The following is a 21346-nucleotide window of genomic DNA, read 5'->3' as shown; positions in this document are numbered from 1 at the left end:
GTGCTCATCTCCATCTACAGATCACCAACTGGTGATTTTCATTCATTCATTAAAAAACTGGACCAACTCTTTTGCTCCTTATATGCAAGCAACCGGATACTCGTGCTGAACGGCGATCTCAACTGTAATCTCTTAGTTGACTCCCCTCACAGATCCGAATTGTTGAATTTGTTCAAAACTTATGGCATGGAATGTTTTAACAATAATCCTACCAGAGTCACTCCCACATCTGCCATCCTAATTGATTACGCTGTGACCAACCTCAACCATGAAAAAGTAGTTACAACTGTTAGTGACCTAGGTATAACAGACCATTGCATGGTGAAAATAAGTATCGATACTAACCAACCAATGGATAGTCCAAATGATAAAACTTACCCAAGGCGGTCTGTCACTCATGGAAATATGCAGCATTTTCTGCTCCTTCTACAGTCCCAAAACTGGAACAATGTCGATGACCTTAAGTCAGTAGACGAAGGTTTCAATTACTTTTATTCAATTTTCAAACACAATTTTGAATTGTGTTTCTCAGTAACACATCATAAAATATTTCATAGAACTAAATGCAAGCCATGGCTAACTGATGAGATCCGTTATTACTCAACTATCCTTAAAAAACTTGCTATCTTCAGTAAAAGTTCAAACAATCATGAACAAAGGTTACTCTATAAGGAATTTCAAAAGTATTACCGTAAACTGATTTCTACCACGAAAAGAACCTATAATGATAATAAGTTACTTAATTCCAATAATAAGTCCAAAACTGCATGGGAAATAATTAATGACTGTAGAGGTAAGAAAAATCCACAACTCACTCTCCCAAAACTTTGTAACCCTGAAAATAACACTGCCATTAGCTATTCATCTCTAGCTAATAAATTTAACAAATACTACGTATCACCTCCTTGCCTAACTACTTCTCCAGCCAATGTGCTTTTTGCAAATGCACCATTGTCAATGTTTGCCAAGCCCTGTTCTGAAACCAATCTAAAAACTATTGTCTCCTCACTCAGAAACAAATCCAGTACTGGCCCAGATGAAATTCCTGGTAAAGTTGTTCATCATTGTTTTGAAGCCATAAAAGCACCCCTTTTATTTTTAATTAATGAATCGTTGATACAAGGGATTTTCCCATCCCAATTAAAAGAATCAAAAGTAGTGCCCATTTATAAAAACCATGGCTGTGTAAATGATTTGAACAATTACAGACCAATAGCCGTCCAAAATACATTTGCTAAAATATTCGAAAAAGCCATGTATATGCAAATAGCATCTTATCTCGAAAAAAACTTCCTACTTTCAAATTCTCAGCATGGATTTAGATCTGAAAGGTCTACCACAACTGCCATATGTCAGACAATCGACAGCATACTTAATTCATTAGATGCTAAACGCAAAACTCTTGGAATGTTTTTTGACTTGTCAAAGGCTTTTGATAATGTAAACCACAATAGACTACTAATTAAACTCAATAGAATAGGAATTAGAGGAAGTCCTTTAAACTGGATGAAGTCCTATATTCATAATCACACTCAGAAAGTAGTGTTATCAGTTGATGGGTCAAAATATTCATCCGAAGCATACCAAGTTAACAAAGGTGTTCCACAAGGCTCAACCCTTGGGCCACTCCTCTTTCTGATTTACATCAATGACCTACCTAACTGCTTACCAAATAATGATGGAATAATACCAGTGTTGTACGCTGACGACACTAATGTAATAATATCAACACAAACATATCCCAGCCTTGTGGAATAATCTAAGTCTGTCACACTTGCAATAAACAAGTGGTGTACAGACAACCTTCTAGACTTAAATGTAAATAAAAGTAAAATAGTAAACTTTACACGCAATAAGAACGTGTCAGATGATCTGCTGGTAAAAATCAATGACCTATCAATTGAGCGTGTGACAGAATGCAAATTTCTAGGTATTTCTCTATGTACAAATATTTCTTGGGATACTCATGTAAAAGCCCTTCAACACAAGCTCAGTTCAACTTGCTACTTATTAAGGCACCTGTATGAAACTACAAGTAAAACTGTACTACTCAATTTGTACTATGGGGAAATTTATTCAAATATAACCTACAGTATAATATTATGGGGATCAGCTGCTGTTTCTCAAACCATCTTTAAAATGCAAAAGAAAGCTATTAGAATCATCACCAGGAAACCTCACAATGCTCCATCAAGGCCTATTTTCCGTGAATTAAATTTGCTACCACTCCTGTGCATCTACATTATGTTTTTAATTCTATGTATAAAAAATAACATTGGCAACAATTCTCTTAACTCTGCCTATCATCATCATTACACCAGAGGAAGGAATGAGTTCCATTATGGGATTATAAGAACTAAAGCATTGAAATTAGGACCCAATGAAATGGGCATCAGATTATATAACAAACTACCCAAAAGTAGCAAGGATACAAAGGGAACTGCTGCATTCAGGCATAAATTAAAAAGATATCTACAGCGCAATATATTTTACTCGGTTGATGAATATCTCAACAATATTCCCAACCAGTAAGTTCATACTTTTAGTTTCTAGCAATGGTCATGGTCTGATTCATGTTAATGATCAATGATTTTTCTGAATTTGATATAGCATGTGCATGTTACAGCCAATGTTCATGGGTTTGTACCAAACATTTATGTAACTATGAGCATCATTTCTTTTATGTATCTTAACTGAGCCTGTGTCTTTGCTCCTCATTGACGTGCCTTATATCATGTACATACACCACCCACCTGGTATTTTTGTATTGTGATCTCTGGGCAAATAAAAAGTAATAATAATAACTGGTCTAGTTAACAAATATAAAAGATATAGGAGTTATATTTGATTCATCATAACACTCCATCAACATTATAATTGTTTTCAATCTACATCCTATAGATTACTTAAATGTATCGCCTGGCATTGTAAAAACTATATAGTAAAGACAGGACAGCAATTTTAGACTCGGAGAATATGATGAAGGTAATGATAGCTTACATTTTGGCATACCTGATAGCAATTAAGGGAACTGAAATCGAATGGGGTTAGATAACATTCCCACAGAACTACCGAAGTGTTTGGGAAATCATCAGAGGAAGAGTTTTTATTGACTAATTCATAGCATTAATGAGGGAGGAACTTGGCCAGCAGACTTCATCAGGTCAGTGTTAGCTCCTATTCCAAAAAAGGGAAATGCAGTCAAATATGAGGACTAGAGAACATTAAGTTTGCCATTGCAGTAATGAGGTTGCTAATGGTGAGGCATATAAAATAGAATCACAATGTATTTGCCTGCTTCATAGATTTCAAAAAGGCATTTCATAGAGTGAATTGGGAAAACTAATGAATGTATTGCAGAAGATAGGAGTAGAATGGAAGGATAGGAGATTATCCACAACATCTATATGTCTCAGACTGCTCAGCTGCAATGGAGATTCTGGTGGATGAAGAGTCAGGCTAGGCAGGGTGAGGAAGAGGAGTGAGAGCAGTGTCCGTCATCACTTGTGATCTTTAATGCTTATGTTGGGGAAATGCTTAAAGAGGCATGGGAAGAACTAGATAAAGGAATTCAAAAAATCAGTTAAGTTTGCAAATGATCAAGCTTAGCTTGCTAGTCAGCCAAGGGTTAACAACCATGGCTGAGTGTGTTGAAATATCAGTTTTATAGGAATAGACTGAGAGTCAATTTAAGCCAAAACAAGTTGTGATGTTTTCAAGAAAAAGGATGATTAGTTAAAGGTTAAAATTGAAGATCAAAAGCTGGAGCTGGTGGAACAGTTTACCTATCATGGCATATTTTGAATGAAAATGTTCAAAGTAGTTGGGACATACGAAGAATTGGCATAGACAAAGAAGCTTTCACGAAGAGGAGGGAATTAATGATAGGGACGTTGAATAAGGACATTAAAAAAGGCTGATTAAAATTTGACATGAAGCGTGGTTATGTATGATGTGGAAAAATGGTCATTGAAGCATGGATTTGACAAATTTGAAATGTGGAAGAGGAGAAAGATGGAAAAGGTGAAATGGATCAAATAAAAACTAGGAAGTGTTAGGGGTGGTGGGGGAGGAAAGGGGACTGTTGGGAGGAATAAAAGGGAGGTAGGAAGGATCGATACAGAGCATTTTAATTGGTGATGATATGTTGAAGATTGTGATAGCAGGGAGAGAGCTAGGCTGGGAAGGAAAGAATAGGTTGCTGAATGTTGAAGAGAGGAAGGAATTACAGATATGGAATTGAAGAAGGGTTTATTGCAGTGTCGGATGTCAGGTTTTTTCTTAAGAGGTACATGGCAATGTATCATGGTTCTGTTGTATAGGCTGTATCCATTGAAAACCTAGCCAGTTGAATAACAGTAATAATAACTGTATAAACTTTAATGATATCACATCATTATAAGCGCCAATCAACTCATTAGTGCAGTCACTCTGTAAGTACTGCTCCATGGTTTGGTCTCCTTACTACAAATTCCTATTTACACAGTTGAAAGTGTTAAAAACATCAACAGCATGCAAAACATGTCCTAAAATTCAATTTCCACAGTGATCCCATCGTTATCATGAGACTTATTCACTAATATTCTCTTTTTTTCATAATTGAGGATGAACTAACAACATAGAATTGACAACATTTCATTGCAAATTACTGAAAACCATGACTGATTTCCTCGAGCTCCTAAGGGAAATATCTTTCAAGGTACTTCACGTAACACAAGATATGAACTACTCTTTGATACTGAATGCTGTGTGCAAAATTACACTTCTCATTCATTTACAAGTCAGATTATAATAGATGCAATAGCTGTGATAATGGTGATATTTTACTCTTCTACCTTTCTCTCTTAAAAACTGACATTGAAAATACCTGAAGAATTCCAGAATGTTAATCATTGAAGTGTCACCATTTGTATGTTTGGTAATAAGTTTTTTTGTTGTCCATTGGGTATTTTTATCAACTGATACAATAGGTAAAGTAAATGATAAATGTTAAGAATTACAATTTTGTAGAATTTCTATTAACAACAAGTTTTCTTATTTCTATTTTATCTATTAAGTAATCTTAATATACTTTTATATATCCTTTAATTATCATAATTTTTTAAACCATTAATGCTATTTGATGTCATTTTATTTTTGGTGTTATTTAGATTATGCATGTCAAGTATATGGCCACTGTATTTAGATCAATTGTAAATTGCAAAATTTTACATTACTTTTCCACAATATATCTTTAGTTAATTCATTCTTTGTATTTATTGAAATAACGTTTTTTTATTTCTTTTAGTAAACGGTTTTCCCTGCTAACAACTATCATTATTATGGTCAGTATAGCTTTTTACTTGTTACAGTTTCATGGTTATCTTACATTTTTATTTCTACCCTTAAAAAATTATTCCATGTCCTATCATTCTTCTTTCAATTAAATTCCCTTGGCCCTATTGGTTTTATCAACTGAGTTTATTATTTACCTCTCGGTATATTCTTTCCATTGTTCCTGTTTTCTTTAGGTTTTTTAGGTAAATACTGGATAAAATTACATACATTGAGTGCAAAAAGATTTAGTAAAACGAAATCTCTTCAAGGACTGTAGAACCAAGGATAATGAAAGTAAAACACACTCGAAAGGGTCTATAATGGCGGGTGAAAACCAAAAATTCTGCCCTGATGATGTTAGAGCAAGTATTCTGTCCGAGTTCAGAGATAGTAAGTCTAAAATAGTCTTACATGCCATGATATAGAACTGTTGATGGACATTTTATTTCAAATGAATGAGATACAGTCTTCATGAGTTTTTCGCCAGGGACAGGGTGCTGACTGCCGACGATTCGATGGCTATATCTGTCATCAAAACTTCGGCATATGACAAGCTATTCCGGTAGAAAACCTGCGAATACTTCGTAATCGCTAGCCGGGAAGACATCAAATATAGTATTTCAAATATGCCGAATGATTTACATAACTTTGAAAGTTCAGAGAATAAAACACTGCAAATTTCATTGTACATTCAGTATTATTTCTTATGCTTCAAATATGGACGAATTCTAGCTAGTCATCCCTGAAACAATGAAGTACATTACATCAATTCAATCAAAATTTTCAAAAAATGAAATCCAACAATTAGAACCGAAAAGATGCTGTAGCTGCTTACTAAAACATTTTTTGCAATGAACCCTTTTTTTCTTGTATACCGTATTGGCATTTTAAAATAAATAGGAAACAAAGCATAAATCCACACTTTTGTTCGGCGCCATATCGTAAGGGAGTAGCTTCATTTAATGAAATCACTCCGGGCAATATTAAATCCGTGAATGATTCTATATTTTCCAAATTATTTGGTTACAAAGAACAACCTATTCAAATCACGTTAAATAAAATTCGTTGTCAAGGCGAATGAGCGACAAAACCTTGACAAAGTATTTTGCTCATATATTGTCATAAATTGTTCACCGCGCTAAATTTACTTTAGGATCACCTCCTTAGATGGCGCAGTGAGAAGCATATTTACTCCCCATTGGACCAATTCATAAGTGATAGCCAATCAAGCTCTAGCTTTCAAATTCCCACCTGCCCAATCGTTCATTCGACTTAGTAACGAATTTTATTTAAAGTGATTTAAGTCGGTTGTAGCGTGCAACCAAAGAAATTTGAAAATCTAGAAACATTCGCGTATTTTATATTGCCCCAAGTGTTATCATTAACTGAAGTTGCTCACTGTCGATATGTCGCCGAACAAGGGCGTGGAATTATGGTTTGTTTCCTACTTATTTTGGAATGTTCAACTACCCCACAGCTGTTGTTACTACCATTAAGATGCTTTCAGGTTTGTTAATGAATTATTTTTTTATTGTTTATCATTTAGGCCGAAGCATATTTTTAAAATCCATGGTCACATTAAAAGTGGCATCGAAACGTTGAATAATCTTTGGAACGACATGGGCTTGAATCAAGAAAGTATGGCCAAAAGGATGGATCTAGTGGAGATGCATTGTCGGGTACGTAAATGCTCATCACGTTGTACCTGGTGTTTTTGAATTATTTTAATCATAAAACAATTCTGGTTTAGGATATGTTCAAAACTATGGTTGAAGAGGAAGAGGAGTACAAGACGAGATTAATGAAGGATGTTAAACGTTATTCAGAGGAAGTTAAGAAACTTGCTTCGGTAATTGACTATATGTATACATACATACATCGAATTCTATTATGTTTTCAATTTTGTGTATAACGCTCTTCGTATTTTTAACCCATGAATAGGAATTAGAAGAAAATGTTCCCTTAGATGACAATGGGAAATCTCTCGTTATTGCTGAAAGCGAATTGAAATCAAAACTTGAAACTCTTCAGAAATTGAAAAAGCAGAGATTTGATGCTTATTGGGATTATAAATCTAAGGTGAGTTCTGTATTCGCACTTTTCAAATGGTATAGTTATCGCCGAAGTTGAAGCAAAGTGCTTGCAAGTGGATAAGGAAACTAAGTGTAACTAGGAAAAAAAGTGCATAGTGTTTTGCCTCGTCACTCTTAGTTTTCAGTTAACAGTGAATTACAAGATCATGTAAGGGCCAAATAGCCAAAAACTTGATCTTTACTTCTGAAGTGAAACTTTTTCCTCACGTTGATAACGTTCGGAACTTCGTCACTTACGCCCCTCTATCCTTTCAAATACCATAATAGCTAATCATCAAATTTTACTATGGCAGGATAAAACCTTGAGCTTCCGGTTAGGCACAGAGGAATATCCTGCCTATGGAGATGGTAAAATACCCAAATTGGAATACTTGGAAGACTTCAAAAAAAATCTTGCCATTAAACAGGCAGAGATGGTGAGTTACAATAGTTATCCTCTATTTAATATTAGCCTACAACAGGCAGAGTGGTACAATAGTATTTTTTAAGTTACTTGAATATTAATTTTCAAAGTGTTTATTACAGGATCGTATGGAGAAACTGTTCATGGAAAAGAGAGAAATAATACTTGATTTAATGAGAGAATTGGAAGTTGAGCCTGTATCACCTTTGGATAGAAACATAACCGCGAAAGATGTCACTTCAGTTCGTCTTACGAAGGACTTTATGACCTCTGTTCAGGTATTCCTTTATTACCTTTCGAAATGCTTGGTCGGCATTTAATTATCAGATCCGAATGATTTGTGTACTCCTCTTTTAAATTTTAATTTCCATACTTATTATTTCAAGTGTCGGCATCAAGAATTAGTTCAGGAATCTCATCGCAGAAAAGATTTGGCAATTAAATTACGGGAAACCCTTTCACTTTTATGGGACAGGTTGTGTGTTTCCTCTCATGTTAGAGAAAAGTTTCATGAAAGCCATCGTGGTCATGGAATGAAGACAATTGACGGTGTAAGTATTTCATGTGACAAATACAAAAAACTTATTTCGGACTTATAATTTTATTGTATTTTTGTGACTTTTTCAATAAAAGTTTTTGGCAGTATTTGAGTAGATTTTGCAATAATTAGGCTGTGGGCAACATTATTTGTACATCATGTTGTATTCCAGGCAATTTAGTGCATGAACATTAATGGGATAGTGTAAAAGATAAAATCTTGACGTTCAGTTAGTAAGATTTTAATATATGCTAAACATCTTAATTTCAGCTCCGCAAGGAAATTAAAAGGTGTGAGGAATTGAAGAGACTAAACATTAAGCAGTTCATTGAGACCCTGAGGGCAGAAATTGTGCAACTTAGACAGAGATGTTTGTGTGCAGATGATGAAGGCTTGGGATTTCAAGCATTTGAGTCCACTGATTACACAGAAGAGCTTCTTGAACTCCACGAGCTTGAAGTGAAAAGACTTCAGCACGAAGTAGAGATTTGTAAACAGTTACTCGAATCATTGGAGAGGTGGAATATGCTTTTTGACAAGCAAATTGATTTGGACGAGAAGGCTGATCCAGAGAGGCTTTTTGCAAATCGTGGTGGGCAGCTTTTAAAGGAAGAGAAAGAGAGAAAAGCTATCCAAAAGGTATAGTTCTATTCTAAAATTCTTTTTCCCTTTTGTGACACATGCATAATAAAATATGATTTGGTCAAGTTCTTTGATAGCTTATTTACGATGGCCTAAGATTGTTCTACTGGTGACTTGTAAGTTGAGTTAGACCTCCACAATGACGATTACCATACATTCACATAACATGCAGCCATTAGCTCAGTTATATGCGGTAAGACAGAATGGAAATGTGTGCAGGAGATCCAACAGCCCTTGCCCTAATTCACTTTCCATTGGAATGCGAAGATTGAGAGTTAACAAATGGAGTTAGTCACTCATGTATGATACAAAATGAGGTTCTAAAGTTTTGTTGCTGAATTTTTTTACTTTTTGGGCTCTTCAATTTAAACCTGAGGAAATGTTTCATATTGCTCCTTAACTCAAGTGGACCAGAAGTGATATTCTTGTGCTTATATGCGATTTTTAGATTTCCAGTGAATCAATCCTAATGATACATTTTTTAATGAGACTGAAATTATACCATACCACTGTTGTTCAGGTGTTCAATTGTAGTGCAATGTTACTACATTATTTTATTTGAAGAGTTTTGCTTTTATTCATCTGGAACTCCAGTACAATATATAACTAGGAGAGTTTGTTAGCATTAACTTGTGATAGAATTGGAGTTCAGAATGATTTAATCTTTGCACATTCATGTATACTTGACATGAATCAGTATATTATTTGACCCTCCCAATATCACAAGCAGAACACCATCCATTAAATGTCATATCTAACACCTGCAGTCATTAATTATTACCACATGGTTAATTTCTCAAAATGCACTTGTTGGAGTGTGGGATACCTTGTTCAGCTGGAAATACCTGCTCAGTAAAATTGTTTTTTTTTTTTAAAGCCGGATAGCTCATACTTTGGTATTTGAATCAATTTAACTAAATTTCATAATCATCCTTAATTGTTCACTTTCCACTCCTAGGAACTTCCAAAAGTAGAAGCTACTCTAAGGAAGCATTACTTGGCTTGGTGTGAAGACCATGGTAAGACCTACAAATACAAGGGCTTGGAACTGTTAAATTATATAGAAAACAAGTGGCAAGATTACCATTCCCAGAAAGAAGAGGAGAAACTTAAAAGGGTAAGTCATGAAAGATCATAAAAAGGCTTCATTATTTTCACTCAGCCCTAAAACTCAGGGCATTGAATAGGAACATTGGAAATCTCAGGAAATTAAACTTCTATGTTAATGCCACCATCATTCAAATATCATATATTTTGTTTCGCGAAATTTTGTTTTGAGGAAAATTATTTTTTTTTGTTTTAGAAAAGGGCCAAAGAGATGCTTTTGGATCAAGAAGCAAAGCTTGGAACAAAAGCTAGTGGAAGCAAGAGAAAATATGCTCTAACTCCTGCAAAGTCTCCTGCTGCAAAATCACACTGCCTAGAGGCTGCATCCGCGAATACAAAGACATGGTTAAAAAGTGCTGCTGATCATGGAACTTCTAAGGTATACATTCACGTATATTTTTTTATATTAAAGTTTTTGATTATTTCTTTTTTTATAGCTTTGTGTCTTTGCATTCCAGTAAAAATAAAAATATTAAATTTCTAAAGGCAATGTTGAAAATTGATGTAAAATCAGAGTGAACAACTTGTGCATATTTACCATTCACTCGTATGGTAGTGCATGAATACAATACAAGAATGTTATAGGCATTCAAAGATATATCACACAAAGGTATTATAGAGATATACCTGTAATAATAATTTCTGGTCACTCCAGAAAATTACACCTAAAGAAATTTGGGAAGATATATTTGCAAAATACTTAATACATAAATATTTGAAGTTGTGCTAGCTCTTCAAGATGAAACATTATGCTAGATAGTTAAATTTTAAAGTTTATAGGTGTTTGATTCATTTTATGGATTTGTCCACAGCCAAGAAAAGATATTGTTTACAAAAGAAATTTATTATTAAATGAATTCACATTTGGTTGATTTTGAGAATTAAAGTTTAATAAGCAGTTTTTGCAGATTAATAACTTATATATTATTTTGGAGCAATTTCCTTTGGAGCCATGGAGTAGAGTTGAATGAACATTTTCCTGTAATTTAGGGAATGAATTGGTAATATTTGCATACAGATACTAAATAAGTATATGGAAATTATCATGAAGACCATTTAGGTACAGAAGTAATGACAATGGATCGAGGATAGAGCCTTGGGTTGCACCATATTTTAATTACTTTATATTTGAAGATGGCACATTAACCATTCCAGATCATGCCGGGGAAATTTGGACCATCTGATACCTGTTTGTGTGATAATATTATGATCAAGTATGCGGGTCTTGTGGTAACATAACTTGATAGGTGTTGCAAGTTATGCTCTTCTGTCATGATTAACAGTGCTTTTGTTAAATCAATGTACATTCATATAGCTTGATTACTGCTGTCTAGGATTTTTAGTGTTATTAAGAAATCCATGTAATGTATCTGGGTTTGTCATATTTTGTTGAGGTATCGTTTCATTTTTGAGTTGAAAAATTGCCAAGAGACAATAATAAACAAGATTTTGAAAATCTTAGAAAAACTTAAAATAAGCTAATGGGCCTAGAAATAACCAACATCCTTTTTATCTCCTCTAACTTTTTAATGATAGAATCTCTAAATTTGTGATTAAACTACATTAGTTCTTCTTGGTGTTAATGCTTGCCGACACCATTGTGGCCATTAAAAAATGTTCTTCCCCTCAGCTTTAAATGTTTGTTTCTAGTTCTGTATGTATTTTGCTGCCTCAACAACAATAAATATTGTTTTTAAATGATTCCAATGAATTATTTATGTAAATCATTGTGAATTGAAAGTGAATTGTCCTTGTATATTTTCACTAATAGTAAATAGGTGTATGCAATAGGCTGCCAGCATTAAATTTTCCATTGAATTTTGTGCTTGGAAGGTTAAAATTGTTGTCAAACTCTTTAAAATTATTTATTTTGACAGGCTTCACAAAGGCTTTTTGAAAAGCCCATGATGCATGATGCAGATGAGGAGAACAAAGTCAGCCTTCCAGTTCATGAAGACCATATAAACATTAGTATTACCTCCTCCGTCGCAACTTATGCTGACTTTACGGTAAATAAAAATGGTAAGGGTGTTATATGTGTAATGGGTTTATCAAAAACAGAGAGACAATTGATACTGTGATCAGTGTTTCAGAAATTAAAACATCTATTGATTTTCAATTGATGAATATCTCTTAAGAGACTTCCATAAAGCTTGATGATTGGGATTAATGCCTTAAGGCATTAAGACACTCACCTTAAACCTTGATTCCATGGCTGTAGTAACATTCTACTAACTTAGATTTAACCCCAAAGATCTTCGCATTATGTTGGACCTTCTGTACAATTTGCTGGGGATATGGGTTTTGGAAGGTAACTTGTATTGGGAGAAATTTTTTAATGTTGAACCTAGATTAAGGAGTTCTTGTTGTATCTGCCAAACTAATGCACTGACTACTAAGCTCTAATATTCAGAAATGCGTTGAAGAACTTCTCAAAAACATTTTTACTTGATTCGTCGTAGTGTAAAATGAAGACTATGGGGCACATCCCTTATTCTAATAGATATTTAAAGCGGTAGCAGCCAAACTTCTCACCACTGGAAGCCACTCCAGAAATCCCAGGATTCAGAATTAATTAATTTGAAAATATTCCAGTGCTTAAGAAATTTTCATTTAAATTATTACATGCTATTGCATTGAAAACAATATGCAATTTGTTCCATTATTCAATTGTAACTTTTGCAATTATTATTTAATTAAGTAACAAGTTGTGTCTCTGATGTTACGCTTCAGCTGAGTGGGTTTCTACTTGTTTTATCAGGGATTTTACCTTGTCATTGGGGTGGGGATGGGATGTGGAATAGGATAAGGGCAAGAGGGGGGAATAGTAAGGGACAAAATGTGTCGGACAAAAAGGATATGGGAAAGAAGATAAACTTAGGAAGTCACATCATCTTCAACATACAAGATATGATTAAGAAATGACTTCATAATGGATCCTGAGTGAGGTGGAAGGGGAGGAGATGAGATGCTAGGTTAAGTTCACGAAGATAATTGAAACATGTGGGGAAATAGTGAGCCGGAATTTCAAATATTGACACATTTGCAGATGAATATGCATTAGTTTAGGGGACAAGGAGATAGTTAGTGACACTTTAGATGATATATTTGAGATATGTGGGGTAGTTGTCATAGATTAGGCATTTGGTGATCTAGTTTTTCCAGTTATTTTTTTAAATTAAAAATGAGCTAAATGTTCCTTGACTCTAATGAGGATCCTTAGGTTATTCTGATGTGGGTGTCAATTGCAAGGGGTGGGCGTTTACTTTGGTATGTACCACTTCATTATTTTTCAAGGGTAGTGGTAATATCATTTAACAAGGAAAGATGATTTTCCAATAAGGATCAATTTAATATGGAAATTGAGTACTCCCAATTCATTATGAGATCAGTTCATGTTAGCCCGAGGCCAAAGAGTATGCTAGCCATGGCAAAAGTCAAAACCTTAGTTTAAGGTCTACTACAGAGTTTCCAGTGGCACTCAAAGCAAGATCCAATCCAAATCCATAGAAAATACCTGGTGTGGACTCAATAAAATAGATGGGCGGTCAAAATTATGTGCACTATACTATCATTTTTCTTTTAAAAAATGTTTGTACTCAATGTCTAAAAACATAAATGGTTATCATTCTTTTTCATTAAAAGTATCTCTATTAAAAATTATGAATGAAATTGAACAAGCTTTGATGTTTTATTGCGTTTTAAAGTTCAATTCAGGCAGAAAACATTGATTGTATTATAATTGTTAACTTCAAGCACAAGTATGTCCACAACCATTGAAAATATTATTGAACTGTTCTGACCGGTGGATCAATTTTTTACCTTTTATGGGACAGCTGTTCTCATTGCAATATGCCTTAAATAATGTACACCTACAACATAACTGTCTAGCCATAACTTCATATTTGGGCAGGATATGATGATATGGAAATCCACTTTGCAATCTGTGATTCAGGAGCTGTATGTAGATGGGGTAGTACTCCTGTGGTAAACTTTAGTCATTATGATAATTACACCAACTTAATTTAATTTCTAAATTATATTCTAGTTGAGTTTAGGAAGAAAATAATATTACCGATAAGAATTCAAAATATTCAACATCAAAGTTTGTATAACTTTAGATTAATATAGCCATATAGTCCCTTAAAGTTCACTTTCATTTTGAAAATGTTTTCCTCTAAGCTATGCCTTACCTCGGATTTCTAGATTTTCCTGGGCATCCTGTCACTGTGTAATTTATGTGGAAACCTCAAATCCTTTTCTTTCATTTACTTATTTAAAAAAGTGCCAGAAAAATGGCTTCAATTTAATTTTTTAATAAAATGAACTTGATCGGCTAAATCAAACCAGGGGCTATGGTCAGAGACTACATTAAATATATTTTTTTGAATCTGTTACAATTTCGATAGTTTGAATCAATTTTTTTCAATGACAAATTGCTTGTTTTCTTTATTCAAGTTATCGTTTTTACTCTGGAACCTTTTCTTTTTACACTCAAATCTTAACATCCTGCATTCTTATTAAGCATCATGAATGGCTATTGATATGAACAAAGCAGAAAATGAGTAGCCATTAAAATTGAATTGGTTATGTTCAATTAAGGAGTTCACATAATTCATGCTTATTTGCAAGCATGGTATTTTTTTATTAATTAGACATTTAAAAAGTTTTGAGGCATTAAAATTGATGGATTATTATTATATTACCATATAACGTACGTACCATCATCACAGTATATTGCCATTAATATTCCATCCCTAGTTATCAATGAATTAGATTCATAATTATGCATGTGTAATCTCCTTTACTGAGGAAGTAGTGTATGTCTCTCTTTTTTGCTAATCCATTTAACACATGTAATACCCTGTGTTATGTAAAGTTTTTATTTCATAATAATTTCATGTTGCCATTTATTTTTTATATAAGACAACTTATTTTTATTTATTTTTGTGTATAATTGTTTGTGTGCAAGCATGTATGTATGTACCTGTTTATTTATGTATGTATTGACACATTTACATGGAAAAATATTCATGTGTGTGTGTACTGTGCATATATGTACAAACACATACGAAGATGTATCCAGATCCTTCCCCTTTAGTCTTTGGTGTGATAGTTACCCCTCCCTTCTCCTTATACCTGTATTTTTGTGTTTTCACCATTTAGTGAGATTCATGTGTGAATGTATTTCTTTTTTTTCACAAATTTTGCCCATTTCCTCCTGACTGTGTGTGCCTTTAAACAAATTGCACCTATTTTTTAGCACATTTTTTGTCAATTTGTACTATTATCCTCTCCTCATATTGTAACTCTCAGTTTTTCCGGTAGTGGGTTAAATAACTCCCAAATGCCATCTATGGGTGGCCAAATGAAGCATTTCGTTATATTAACTCCTATGAATTTCATTAGTATTTATGTCTTCATGATTATCATGGTGGTCTGCTAGTCAGCCTGTCAATCCAATGTCCATACTTTTCCTGCCATTTTGAATTGTCTGTTTCAAGGCATTAGGAAAGTAAGTGTTGAATTATTAAGGTAATGAAGAAATTAAGAACTAATCATGTTGAATGTAATACATGATTATCCCATGAAAACCTGATTTTTTTATCCAAATGATTTGGGCATGTGCATGTTGTGCTTCTATAGCCCCTGAATTGCAGATACAATATTTGTTGAACTCCCTCTCTACTCAGGGAAGTATATATGATACTATAAATACCACTGTACTTAGTCTCTTTCAGAGAGGACATTGTTTTACAAAGACATTGATTTTAAAGCATATGTATTTTTATTATTATTATGTAATCTACCGGTTAAGGTAGGTTTTGGATGGACACAGCTACCAATTAAATATTTTGCGACTCTTAACAAACCACAATCCAGCAACCTACTCAACATTAAGTCCTTCTTTATCTCCGTGTACTTCCTTCCTCCCTTCATCCTGTCCAACATCCCTATCCTGTTCCTGCCCTTTCCTCATTTCCTTAATATTCATTTAATGCTTCACAAGGTGCTCCTTTACTCCAACATTGCAGCCTCTTAGAAGTTAGTTTATTTAATTGTCGCAGATTATGTTCTTAGTAGAATCGCTACATTCCTACCTGTATGATATAAATCTAGTAGATCGTGGATCAGATATTAGAGAAAGAACTTTAAGATGGCAAATATGCTGCTAAGATTGTATGAGCCATCCGCACTCATGGAGATATCAAATAACGAAGCTATTATGCTACACCGCTACTTAATTCTTCAGATATCAATCTGGAATCTATTTCATCCATGATTTCCTCCTTCATGTTTGTTTCTTCTGAAAATTTAAATTATCTGGAAACTTGAATTTTCTTATTCCTTTTGGAGTGTACAAGTTCATAAATTTGTCATATTTCAGTCAAGGCAGAGTGGACATAGGTACTACAGCAATGCCCTTCCAAAGTGCGGACATTCCACAATAAAAATTGTTTACCTTGATCAAGACATGGATCTGTACCCCTTCAATTTCCCGCCACATAAAGTGCTTCATGCAAGAGAATCACTTAGCTCATTTGGTTAAAGCACTTGGCCAGGGATCGAATAATCCTGGTTCAAGTTCCAGGCCTGGTTGAATGTCAGATTTCTGCCTTATGAAACTTCCGCATCTTTGTGTTAATTCAACATACCTCAGGATAAATGCAACCAGTTTGTGTCACCCCCAGGATATCTAACAAAGTTGATAAAAATTATCCAGAATATTTTATTTCTAGGGTATTCAACAAGGTGTAAAGGTATCACTCAAGATGCTTTGTTTAGGATCCTACTATTCTTTCCTCTGAGAAACCTGCTGCCGTTTGTACATTACTGGAAATTCATTGACTATATGGTGTGTAGTTTCATTCCGGGAATGTGGTAGTCCAGGGGTAGAGTATTGGAATACTGACTGGAGGGCCCAGGTTTGATTCCCAGGCATGCCTCTCTGGACATCCTTGGCTCCAGTCAAGCTGTGTGATTTTTCAAGTACCAGATCTTTGTATTCAATTGTTTTTGTGGAAGTTCATGCTCATCAAATGAAGAACACAATGTTTTTATTTTCGTACCACTAATTTCAACACTCAGGTGTCATCATCCAGATCTTCCTTGGAAACCATATCCAGCACAGGAGCTGGCCCCCTTACCCTGATGTGTGAATTTCACATGCCATCGGGCTTAAAAGTAGTGGGTGAACCCTGCCCTCCATCCATTTAGATGTTTGATTCCATCATTCACAGATTTAATTTGTTCCTATGCTAATGAGGATTACCTATTCCTTTGGATATACCTAACTTATAAGCATTGACATTTTTTTTCATTTCTCTATTGCAGCACCACTTGGAAATTCTTAATAGAGATGTCAATTGTAGGAGTTCAGCTTTGCCAGAAGTTCCCAAGCCCGGGGAAAGGCATCCAACTCCATTGCGTCCATTCAACACTCCTAGGTTGGCCATTGCTCATACCCCAGGGACGACCAAAGTGGCTGCAAGCCAGAAAACACCAGTGTCAACAATGAAGACCCCAACGAGGGCAATCAGTCGAATACCTGGGTACACTCCATCCAAGACACCACAATCTACTCATTCCCGTCATTTGCGTAGTGCCACAAAGTCCCGTGTAGGCACACCAAAGTTAACCCCTCGACCCTTCTTAGTTTAAGTTATCTCTATGTAAATATTTTGTATCAATGTAAATGCATCAATTGTGCCTGCACAATGGCATTTTTTGTATAGATATTTTTGATGTTTTTCATATGTAATACTCTCATACAATTCTCAGCACGGTATTTGACAAGATGATGTTGCTTTGGTGTAACTTTGTATAAATGTTTGTGGTTTTTTTTTAAAGGGAAGTCTCTCTTTTAATTGATATAAATATATTTTCAGGGCTCATTTCAGTATTTTTTAACAGTTTTATTTGGTCCAGGTTGACCTATCCAAGATTGGAGTTGTCATATTGTATAAAGGTTTCATTGTTTTAATGTAAAATCATTGCAACCAAAATTGTATAATTATTTAAGTTATAATTTTTTTCTGCACTTAAAGTGATAACATTCTCACCTGTTGTCTATAGGCATAAAGATTATTTGACAAAATTTGATCATTTTGATGTCTGTATAACCACAATAGCCAAGATGATGTAACACATCCCCACGCATAATAAATTTGGAAAAAATCATTGGACAGTTACAATCAGTCCTCAGTCCCTGCAACATTCTGATTTAAATAATTTTATTGAACTAATGGTACGTAAGTTAGGCCACGACTTATTTTAAGTTAAAATTTTTGGAAGTTGGCCAATTGGTTCTAATACATTGCTTCAAATGTCTTAACTAATTGTTTCTTGTAACCAATGATCAACGAAGTTTTCATTATTACTATATTTGCTCATCTCATAATGCATCCTTCAATTAGTATTACCTTATTAAAAAATATTGATAATGCTAGAAATTCACTTGTATACCCACCATCAAATAGACACATTTTTGATATTCGAAAAAAGTCATCAGAATTTGGTGGTCGTAAGATTTCTCTAATTGTTATCCAAAGATTTTTGCACATGGATCAGTTACTGTTTTTATTTTTTCGAACCCCCAAAACTTTTCCGCTTTTGACATGAATTCAATAACTGAATTTGAACCAATGGCATGTGTGGTTATTGGGTTTTGAAACCTGGATTCAATACTGGTCCCATTTTTGTTTGGTCTAAGAGTGATGAATCAAATCCAAATTTCCTACTGCTTTTAATCTCATCTTAACCTTAAGTGCACATTTTTCAAAAATAATTTGTAAGTGTATTTTATTTTGAGATATTTTGTTGCTTTTTATTTTTGTATAAGAGGGCTGTACAATAAAGCTTGATCATAGTTCATTTTCAGATGCTTTATTTTTCAAAATTTCTATTATATATTGTAAGGGAAATGTTTTAATTATATTTTTTTTTTTTAAGATAACACCTTTATTAGCATTCACTAATGCTTGCTGCACATGCATGCAAGGTCTGTCCAAAAGTAAGGACTTTGTTTTTCCTAGGTAGATGGATGGACTGAGGCTGTTTCTCTGTCAGGGTTCACGGTAGGTGAGTCTCAGGAAAGGCTAGAGGCAGTGGGAGTTGACTTCCAGCCTTTGCGAAACCTCTATAATGCGACCTTGAAATGCTCCTTCGTGAAATGGTCATTGGAACTACTACATTGCCAAAATTTGCATGAAAATGGGCACAACCAGGAAAGAGACTGGACATGCTCAAGGCAGCTTATGGTGATAGCGCCATGGGTTGATCGGGTGTTTTTGAGTGGCACAAGTTGTTTTAGAAGAGTAGAGATGATGTTGAAGATGCCAAACATTCAGGATACCCTTCAAGCTCAAAGAGTCATGAAAATCTTGCAAAAGTGAAGGCTTTGTTGGACATGGATCACAGAGTTTCTGATGAACTTGGCATCCCTAAAATTGAGTACATTGACTGGTGACTGAAAACATGGGCAAACAGAAAAGGGTGCAAAGTTGGTGCTGTGATTGCTCTCAAACAAACAAAAGGAAACTTGCATGCAGATCTGCCAAGAGCTTCTCAACCATGTGACTGAGAATCCAAAGTTTTTTAGACAATGCCCCAACAGGCCTCTTCCTCCTCCCCTCAAATCTGTGCCAAAAGGAAGTCACCATGGCTTGGTGGAGGCATTGTAGTAGGGTGCTGAGCAGCATTCCAGGTGCCAAGATGCTCAAGGCATGAAAAACTTGCTGGCAGCAGTATGTGGACGCACAAGGGTGCTACTTCAAAGACTTGAGTAAATGAATAAATTCTGTCCATAGAATCTTTTTTAATCAACTCAGTCATACTACTTTTGGGACAGACCTTTTCTCTATGGTAAAAAAAAATAAAGTTGTTTTTAATGGCTATCAACCAAAAGGAAATTAACTTCCTTTAATATTTCTGTGATCACATACACCTTCATCAGAGTACGAAGAGATATATATATATAAATTGTAAATTTATATATTTACATAGTTGGCCATAGTAGTCCAGAGGTAGAGAATTGGACTGTAGGGCCTGGATTCGATTCCTGGGCAAGCCCCTCTGGGCACCCTCATCTACCCAAGCTGTGTGATTTTTCAGGTGCCAGGTCTTCATGGGAAAAGATAGTAGGTACACAAAGGAACGGCCCCCCTACCCTGATGAGTGAATTTTACCTGCTATTGGGCTTAGTACTGTGCGAACACTATGATCACCTACCAAACTGATCATTGGGTTGATTACTGTGTATATATATATATATCAGCCTAGCCCAAGCTGTGTAATTTTTTACCAGGACTTCCTTGGAAATCATAGCCAGCTCAGGGAAAGGAACTGGCTCCCCTAACCTGATACTTGAATTTCACATGCCATCGGGCTTAGTATTGGGTGAACTCTACCATCAACCTAACCGACCTTTGGTTTTACTGTGTTTATGGTTTATTTGTATATATATATACATACATACACAGTTATCCATACGATTGCAACCACTCTTTGGATATATATGTGTGGTACAAGTTTTATTGATTTGACTCCAGTATTTCTGCAACCATTGCAATTTGGAATATATTTGTTTTTTCTTACCAATGATGTAGGTAACATACAACAAGCACACTGCTACTTTCACCCAAGCAACTTCTCAGTAGAGGCCTATGTAATGCTACACAAGCCTTATGAAGTCTGTACTTCTCTATTTCATAGCTATAAGGTCATTTAAAATGTTTAAAAGGGAAAACAATATCAAAAGGTGTACTGGATATTCCTGTTACTACTATTTAGTGGAATAAACATTAAAACTGCTGTTGCTAAAATCCTGAAATTTTCATTGGATGCCATTCACTTGTTGGCAACAGAAAAACTACCTATAGCCATGTTAGAGAACTGATATTCATGAAACCTAAGACAAAGCTGCAAAAAAACAGTGTGAAGTGCATTCCTCATCCTCATTGTACAGACCTAGTTCCAAATGATTTTTCCTGTCCACCAAAATAAAGCAACACCCTAATGGAGAGTTTTATTCTTCATCAGGAGCAGGCAAATTAACAAATTTCAACTTTCAATGACTACCGCTGAGGAACTATTTGAGTCACAGGCAGCAGTGAGCTTCATCGGTGACTTCAAAAAGCTCGCAGATTCAGAGGGATACCTGCCACAACAGGGTTTTAATTCTAACGAGACGGTTCTATTCGGGAAGAAGATGCCGAAGCGAACCTATATTTGTGCTCATAACAGTAG

At 34.8% G+C, this 21346-nt stretch overlaps 1 protein-coding gene across 1 annotated transcript; it reads left to right on the top strand.

Annotated features, from left to right (window-relative positions):
• The first annotated feature begins 6701 nt into the window (after positions 1–6701).
• On the top strand, positions 6702–18044 carry LOC139686566 (protein regulator of cytokinesis 1-like). Its single transcript, XM_071583663.1, has 12 exons — positions 6702–6751; positions 6863–6995; positions 7067–7165; positions 7258–7395; positions 7703–7825; positions 7935–8090; positions 8199–8363; positions 8621–8989; positions 9951–10109; positions 10296–10478; positions 11977–12108; positions 17435–18044. Exons 1-12 carry the CDS (start codon positions 6723–6725, stop codon positions 17759–17761), a joined length of 2013 nt encoding a protein of 670 aa, XP_071439764.1. The 5' UTR covers positions 6702–6722; the 3' UTR covers positions 17762–18044.
• The last annotated feature ends 3302 nt before the right edge of the window (positions 18045–21346 follow it).

Source organism: Hetaerina americana, unplaced genomic scaffold (genome assembly GCF_022747635.1).
Source record: "Hetaerina americana unplaced genomic scaffold, ioHetAmer1.1.p SCAF_1, whole genome shotgun sequence".
NCBI classification, from domain to species: Eukaryota; Metazoa; Arthropoda; class Insecta; order Odonata; family Calopterygidae; genus Hetaerina; species Hetaerina americana.
The sequence above is the reverse complement of the archived record's forward strand: the minus strand, read 5'-3'. Positions and strand labels throughout refer to the sequence as shown.